Source organism: Periophthalmus magnuspinnatus, chromosome 20, assembly GCF_009829125.3.
Source record: "Periophthalmus magnuspinnatus isolate fPerMag1 chromosome 20, fPerMag1.2.pri, whole genome shotgun sequence".
NCBI classification, from domain to species: Eukaryota; Metazoa; Chordata; class Actinopteri; order Gobiiformes; family Gobiidae; genus Periophthalmus; species Periophthalmus magnuspinnatus.
Window position 1 is genome coordinate 22,330,602 of NC_047145.1, and position 8,946 is coordinate 22,339,547.

At 39.0% G+C, this 8,946-nt stretch overlaps 1 protein-coding gene across 1 annotated transcript in view; it reads left to right on the forward strand.

The window, feature by feature from the left end:
* Window positions 1-8,946, forward strand: part of LOC117388132 (sialoadhesin-like) — a 30,026-nt gene that overhangs the window by 19,477 nt on the left and 1,603 nt on the right. The window contains exons 13-14 of the mRNA XM_033985605.2: window positions 7,713-7,794; window positions 7,865-7,904. Coding sequence (XP_033841496.2) covers window positions 7,713-7,794; window positions 7,865-7,904 — 122 coding nt within the window. The remainder of the gene's footprint in view (window positions 1-7,712; window positions 7,795-7,864; window positions 7,905-8,946) is intronic.

Below are 8,946 nucleotides of genomic sequence, written 5' to 3' on the forward strand. Positions count from 1 at the left end.
TCTACTAAACTATTCAGCTCTAAAGATAATTTCAGCCTGTCTGGACCTGATTCCAGTGTCTGATGGTTTGAAAAGAAAAGGCCAAGGATCTTTTTGGACGTGTTCGGAGCAAACTACCCGATCCACTCGCTGCTCTGTGAACCCAAACTGCACAAAGTTTACATTTTTTCAAAGGAGCTGGAGCTGCGTACTTAATTATTTTGTACTGGTTTCTTAGATTTGAATACAGAATTAAATTGTCCAAACTGAGCATTTTGTATTTAGTTAGGATATGACAGTGGTGATAATGAAGTGTTTTTTATCGAGTGACTGTAGATGGATCTGAGAGTTTGAGTCGTTCTCATCGGCCTGAGACACATTACGTCATGTGTGGGATCATCATGGCATTGAAATATACTTTGTCTTAATTATAATCTTTATTTTTACTCCATTAACACACATTTTGGGCATGTTTTTAATTCTGTTAGTTTTGATAAAATACATACCAACTGTTTTATTAATATTTAGTGTCAGACATGAAGATTGGAGCCAGATACCAATTTCTTCCATGTCTGAAGATAATGTGGTGGCCTGTGCATCTCTTCATGTGGAGGTGACATCTGTGCACATGATGATGTCTGCGTCTTTGCTGAACTACAAGGGTCCTAGAATTGACCCTTGTGGGACTCTGTTGTGCAGAGCTGCAAAGAGGACGTTGAATTGTTTATTCTTACACACTGTGCCCTATTGGAGACATATGATTTGACCAAATACAATGCATCAATGTAAAGATGGTACTGAGAGCTTGGACTGGGGGACTTTACTGTGTCAAAGGCCTTTTGTAGGTCCATAAACACAACACTCACTGCGCCCCCTCTGTCCAGTCTGCTCTAATGCTCTGTCAGGTAACAGCAGGCAGCTTCAAAGGAATGATTCCTGCGAAAGCCAAATTGCATTGGATGCAATTATTAATTATTAATACGCCTGTAGTTCTGACCAAAACTGAAGAAGTGTCTTGGATGAGCAGCAAAATGTCTTCACTCCTACAACGACTGGTCCAGTTGACAGATTTAAACTGTGTCTTTTGCTTATAGGCCTGTAGGTGCTTATTTCATTTTTGCTGCTAGATTTGTGAGTTGGTGTTAAATCTGCTGGTCTGAAGACACCGGGGGACACACTTTCATTGACTGATAGTTTGAAACCCTTTATGTTACTGGACATGCCGAGATAAAACAGTGAAGCTGGATGTGTATAATTATGCAGACAGGACATAGATTTGTGATGTTTGTGGCTGATCCTTTTCTGATCTAAACTGAGATGATGTGAGTGGAGCTGAAGCAGGTCACTGCTCCTGTGTCAGACAGTTTGACTGTGGCAGAAGCTTCTCTTTGTCTCTGTTGGATGAATGAACAACCAGTGATTTACTCCTGAATCCATATTAATATGGGCATTTATGTGAAATCTCTGCTAATTTCATATGCAAATTTATGTTCTGTAACTCTTTTTGTTTTCAGGGTTTGTTCTTTGAAGTTACGTGCATCATTTAATGTCCAGTCCAAATGATCTGATGATTATAAACCTGATGTTATGTCCAGACTGTTTCTCTTATGCGACTCTATCTTGGGTCACTACTTTGTACTTCTTGAGTGATATGATTTTGTGTACTCTGCTTAAGTATATCTTTTGTCTACTCTATCCAATTCATGCAATTTACGACATAAAGAATTGATAAACGTACGCAGACTTTAGTCAACTTGAACACATTAAAAAGCACCAGAAAACGGGAAATAACTGTGTGTAATTTAAAGATGTGTCTGGGGGAGGGCAGGCCAATCAGACCCAACTTTATTACATGTTTTTATTCTGTTATATTGTGGCTATTGCTGCTGTGAACCTCCAGAATGTTCAGTCTTTTTAGAACAGGTTGAGATGATGCCAGTGTTTAAATGTGGTATAAATATGTGACAGAGATGTGAGGATAATTTTAACTGTATGTGCGTTCATAATGTCACATCTTTGTTTAAACTATTTCATATTTGGGGATTTTGGCACAAGAACCAGAAAAGATTGTAACCGAAGAAAGAAAACAGCTTATTAAGGAGAAGTGACAGTTTTAGCAGTTTCGCTGTTTCCTTTGACGAGACACGTGCCAAATATGGAACAAAGGGAGAAGTGGATGTGTTTTTTTAGCTTTCTTCATTCTTGTGTCATTTTGAGACGGACAAAGCTCATTCAGGTCATCGATTTATTTCCTTTGAGGTCCGTAAAGAATCAAACATTTCATCGTACGTGATATTTTACAGATAATGGATGTGTTTTTAGTGACAACGGCAACGTACAGCAGCGTCCTCGTCCTCTTCCAGTCGGGTGAGTTGTTCTGAGACGGTTGGATTATTTGAAAATATTTTATGTTGTACTAAAGCGTTTCATTTTCAGAAATTAGTAAGAATATACAAGTAATTCTAAAGATGCAACTTTTTGGTGCAGGTCTGACTCCATAAAGAGTTTTGATTTGCCTGGAATGTTCCAAAGTGTCAAATTAAATGTGTCTATTTTGTATTTATTCAATTACATGTTTTTTTTTTATCTCTAAAAATACCTTGAAAAACACTCAACAACTCCATAAAAGTAGACGGGTCATACTGTGGAACATTCCAGTCCATTCTCTGTATCGATCTTTATTCAAATTTCAAGTAAAATTCATGTTTTTGTGTTTTTTTCAGTTCTGGCAGGCTCCTGTCCAGTTGATCCGGGCATTTTCTTCCCTTCTCTGAATCTGGAGGGTCTGAGTGGCTCCTGTTTGCTGATCCCATGTCATTTCACAGTCAAAGAAGGACTGACATTCCCCGGAGACAAAAACGCTGTTGCTGTGTGGATTAAAACACAAAGCCAATTTGAAACACCAAACTCTATATATGTGGTTTTCAACAGTAGCAGAAGTGTTCATGTCAACAATGGAATTAATGTTACTGGAAAAGTGAGTGAGAAAAATTGCACCACTGAGTTTAATGTGTTAAACCGTAAACAAGCCGACAGATATTTCTTCCGAGTGGAGGATGGAAACTTCAGATCTACAGCGTCTTGTTCACCGATCAATATAACAGTAAAAGGTAAAGTCATTTATAACTGATTATGTTCAACAAATTAAATTTATCCCACTCTGTCAAAACTGGGACTAGACCAGGACTAAACCAGGACTGAACCGGGATCAAACCAGGACCAAAACCTCCAGGACAAGTGTGAACGTCGTCTGTGTTCAGGATGTCACATTTTACTTCAGTGTTTAAACAGTACAGAAAGAGGAACTCCTCCTTAACATCTGACCCACTCTTTTGTCTTTGTGTTTTAAAGAAGTTGCCCAATTCTGCCATCTCATATTTCAAAATGTTACTAATGTGAGATACTGAACATGCATGTTCCTACATTACACCCATCGACTGTGTGTTTATGAATCACATTTTTAATCACAGTAATAGAATAATATGAGTCATATACACTGAAAATGCACAAGGGGAAGATGTTTGTGTGTCCCTCAGTCGTCCAGGTCTGATCCAGGTCTGATCCAGGTCTGATCCAGGTCTGATCCAGGTCTGATCCAGGTCTGATCCAGGTCTGATCCAGGTCTGATCCAGGTCTGATCCAGGTCTGATCCAGATCTGATCCAGGTCTGATCCAGGTCTGATCCAGGTCTGATCCAGGTCTGGTCCAGAGTAAAAGAAAATTCAATTCTGTCACTGAACAAAAGGTTTTTAAGAAAAGGCGTTTTGCTGCTCATCCAAACTACTTCTTCAGTTCTGGTCAGATTACTGCTGGACATGCTGTCCATTTTACACAATGATTTTTTCTTTTAATATAAGGTGAAAAATAACATTTAAAGACACAGTATGTAAGTTTCTGGAGATGGCACCTGCATGTTTCCATGGGAATACGTTAAAATCAGATGTTTCCATGACAGCACGAGGGAGGAGGCCCTGCTCCAGGCCAAATAAGAGTTAGGTTTGTGGAAATGCAAGCTCGTTGGAGTAAAGACACAACATACTTGTTCCCACATTGTTGTTAAAGTGTATTTATAAGTGTGTTATTTACAGTGTTGAACAGGAACTGAAACATGTATAAGAAAGTGTATTCAGAATAAAATGTAATCCTGGGTTGCATTAATTATATATATATATATATATATATATATATATATATATATATATATATATATATATATATATATATATATATATATATATATATATATATATATATATATAAAAATATGTTACATATAATATAATGCAACTCTATAGAAAAGTATTCAGAATACAGTACTCTGATTGGTCCAAGTATCAGAATACATTACAAAATACAGTAAAAGTATTCTTCTCATCAGTCGTTATTTAGTATATCTATATGACCATAGCAGATGTAAGTATCTGATGAACGTCACATGCTCCTCATGAGTCTTTCTGTCATTGTAAATATTATTTTATTTATTTCCCAGACTCTCCCTGGAGCCCCACAATAGAAGTCTCTGGTAAACAGACAGAGACAGAGGTGGTGACTATAACCTGCTCAGCTGTCACTCCCTGTCCACACGCCCCTCCTCAGCTCACATGGGACCTCCACCAAGGCACTGCCCACATCACAGAGACCAATGCAGACGGGACATTTACCACTAAAATCACACACACACTCACACTGACGTCTTCTCATGATGGACACAACATCACGTGTTCTGCTGCATATCCAGTGAATGGAGGACACAAAATGTCACAAACCACCAGAACTCTCAGTGTTACACGTAAGAAGACCAGTACATTTGAGATTATGTTTTAGTTCCCATAATGCACCTGTTTGTGAATCATTTGTTTCTGTAGTTCCAGGTGCAGATGGTAAGCGGGTGTACAGTAGGTCTGCAGTTATTGTCATTTAGTCGATTAATCAGTTGATGTTTTCTTTAGTCAACCAAAGTTTGTATCATCAGCTAAGGATTTATATACACGACAGGCAAGGCAAGTTTATTTGTACAATAAACAAGACGTTAATATCACAGTACAAACAAATTAAAACATAAATAATCACAAAAAAACCATCATAAAATTAATATTAAAGGAGAAAAGTGCAGAACAAAAACCTTTCAGTCATGTGCACAGATAAACAGAACTGTTTTGAGCCTCGATTTAAACATTGTCAAAGTAGAGGCCTGTCTCACATCTTCAGGAAGAATGTTCCAGGTTTTAGCTGCATAAAACTGAAACGCGATTCTCCATGTTTAGTCCTGACTCTGGGCACCAGCAGGAGGCCGGTCCCTGAAGTCCTCAGTGTGAGATGGTTCATGTGGCTCATGTGGGAGATGTTCTTTGGTGCTGGTCCATGGAGAGACTTGTTCACACAGAGCTGCTTTAAAGTCTCTGAGCCACAGGAGCCAGAGACCTGAGCCACAGGACACATGTGAATATTTACTGGTTCTAGACCTAAGCACAGGACACATGTGTGAAGTACTTCCTGGTTCTAGTCCTGACCTGAGCAGCAGTGTTCTGGATGTTCTGTTCTGTGTTAAGGCTCGTTTGGAGAGGCCAGTGAGCAGGACGTTACAGTCGTCTAATCTACTGGAGACAAATGCAGGATAAGTCTCTCCAAGTCTGGTTTTGACAGTTTACTTTTGATTTTTGCAAAGTTTTTTTAGATGATAAAAAGTTGCAGATGTTATTGATTTGATATGGCTGTTAAAGTTCAAGTCTGAGTCCATTATTACCTCTAGATTTCTAGCCAGATTTGAAGGTTTTAGAGAGAGAGAGAGAGAGAGAGAGAGAGAGAGAGAGAGAGAGAGAGAGAGAGAGAGGCTGGAGGTGACACTTTCTCTATGTTTCTGTGGCCAAAGTCTCTGACTTGAGTCTTGTCTGAGTTTAGCTGACACACACTGATCTGTTGATGCAGTGAGTGAATCCACTGGTCCATATTCACCTGCTGCAGTGAGACATAGATCTGACTCGTCTGCAGAGTTGTGTGTGTGATATATTATTGCTGTGTATTAACTGACCTAACAGCAGCATGTAGAGATTGAACAACAGGGGTCCCAGGATTGAACCCTGGGGCACCCCACAGGTCAGGGACATTTTATCTGAGACACATTTTCCAATTTCAACAAAGTACTCCCTGTTTTCTAGATAGGACTTGAATCAGTTTATTGCCTTATCACAGATGCCCTCCCAGTCCTCTAGTCTCTGTAAGAGGATCCCATGATCCACAGTGTCAAAGGCAGCACTCAGATCTAACAGGATCAACACTGAGACTTTGCATCAGTGTTCAGGAGGATGTCATTTGTCACCTTGATAAGAGCAGTGGACTTGATGGCAGATTTGAGATCGGTCGATAATTGTTCGATATCGTGGCATCAAGACTGCTCTTCTTTAGGAGAGGCTTGATAACCGCAGTTTTCAAAGCGCTTGGGAATGTTCCAGATTAAAGTGACATATTAACTATGCAAGTGAAGCAAACTGCTGAAGCAAACTGCTGAGCACAGACTTTAGAAGTTTAGTGGGTCACACATGGAGGCAGCATGTAGATGAACTCAGACTGGAGACGATCTCTTGGACAGTTTTGTCAGTTACAGGTGCAGAGTGAGTCCGCTCTACATGTGGAGATGGCTGTAGGGTTGTTATTTTTAATGCCCTGAACATTGTCATTAAAGAATACTGCAAACTCATTGCAGTAAACTCATTAACCCTCATCGGGGCAAAGGTGTCCAGAACATTCAAAACACTTGATGTCACAGAGTTTAACAAATCATCAACATTAGAACATGAGCCATTTTCAAAGTTTATCATTTCCATGAACAGTGCACCTGTTTTATCATTTATGTGTCTCCTTCGAACAACTGCAGGACCAGCCGCTGGTTTGGGAATAACAGACAGGTCAAAGAAGACACAGAAATGATCAGACAGAGCAACATCCACCACATTGACATTTGAAATATTTACTCCTTTTGTAATGAGCAAGTCCAGAGTGTGTCCTCTGTTGTGGGTGGGCTCACTGACATGCTGAGTCAGACCAAAGGTTTCAAGGACAGAACTGAGCTCTTTAGTGTTTCTGTCAAACACATTATCCAAATGTACATTAAAATCACCTGTAATGACTAAACCATCAAAGTCTGTGCATACGACTGAAAGCATCTCAGGAAAATCATCAATAAAACTTCGTCATATACAAACCTCCTCAGCACTGTCTAAGTAGACTATGGAGGGTGATTGTTGTTTATTTTATTTTTATTTTTATTATTGTTTCAAACCTGCTGAAAAGACTAAGAATAAAAACAGGTAGAAAAAACAATGGATTCAGTTGTTTCCACTGAACAAAATTCAGCACAAATCCTTAGAAACATAAATACATTTGAAGCTTTATAAGACTGTAAATTCAGCGATAGTAGATTTTTTCCACATGATACTTTTACTTGAGCACCAACATTGATTACTTCTGCTCCACTGTTTGTTTCCTTGTACTTTTCCTAATACTTGTGTCAGCCTGAACTCCTGTGCTGTTTTAGTCTTGTAATACTTTGGGTCAGATATATTCTCAGATCTTAAATACTGAAAAGTTGTGTTTTTTCAGCACCTCTTTTTAGTCAATTAACCAATCGCCAGGACATGTTTTTATTCGACCGAGAGTTTGTTTAGTGGACCACAGCCCTAGTTTACAGTAATATACTTATGTTCTAAAACAGCTTAAACTATGCCGTTTGTGCTCAGGTGAAGCAGGGGATGTTACAAAATGGCTTCCAGCGGTCATTGTCCTCCTCGTTGCATCGATTATTCTCATTGTTCTGGTTTGGTATGTGTCACAGATGAACACAATTTAACAATGTTTTGAATTTTTGTCACAGTCATATTTGTATTTACAGGTATTTTAAATTTAGACGGACACATTTGCAGCCAGCGCAGGTAAGAAAACAATGACTTTTGTATGTTTATTTGGCAACAATAAAAGGAATGTTTGCACCGTAGACTGTAAAAACAAATGGACTAAGTGAGTGTGACGTCACCCACAGCGTTCAGCTCCAGTCACATGAAGCTCATTGGCTAATCTGGAGCGAGGCTGTTGAAGGCAATGCCCCTTCCCGCCCGCATCTCTAGTTTATCAGAGGGCAGGTGCTTAGCAATCAAACCTGTTGCTAACGCAACAAGCAAAAGCAAGCAAGACGTCTGATTTGTCTGTTATTAATGTTCATATCTTGAGTTATGGACACTAACAGGATCATGTAGAGCGGGTTAAGATGAACATTTAAGACCAAAATGAGTTTGACAGCAGCAGAGACAGAGAGAAAGACACAGTTTTTCAATAGAAAGTGAATTGGAGCCAGAGTCGATGGAGCAGGAAGCGCGCACGTGATCACTTCCTGTTTGAAACATGTCGGCTAGCAGGTTAGCCATGTCCATTTATATATATATATATATATATACAGTCTATGGTTTGCACGTACTTGTCTTCAGACGCTATTACATTGTTTGGTATGTTCCACAGTAAAGCATTAAATATACAATTCATGCTTTATTACTGTGAGCGCGGTAAGCTAGCTCTCCACAGGTCTGACCCAGTTGGCCTCGTGGTGTTATACGCTTGTCTCCATGGAGATAAAGATTGTTTTATTATTTTATTATTCTGTGTATGAAGTATTTGTATGTGAAGCACTTTGTAACTAGTTTTTGAAAAGTGCTATACAAATAAAGTTGTTATTATTATTATTAGTAGTAGTAGTAGTAGTATAATAATTTTAATGCCTTTCTGTGGAACATCCATGGAAGCAAGAACTTAGCAGAAAAGTACATAGTTCAGCTTTAACGTACCCATAATCATCAGAGTCTTTTTCTATTGGTTCTCAAGCTGATGAGTCACATGAATGAGCTCCTTGGTTTACGTTGCCAGATTCTTCGGCTAAAATCACCTTGTGCGTCCCGTCAAATGACTTGTGCTCCATTTCCAAAG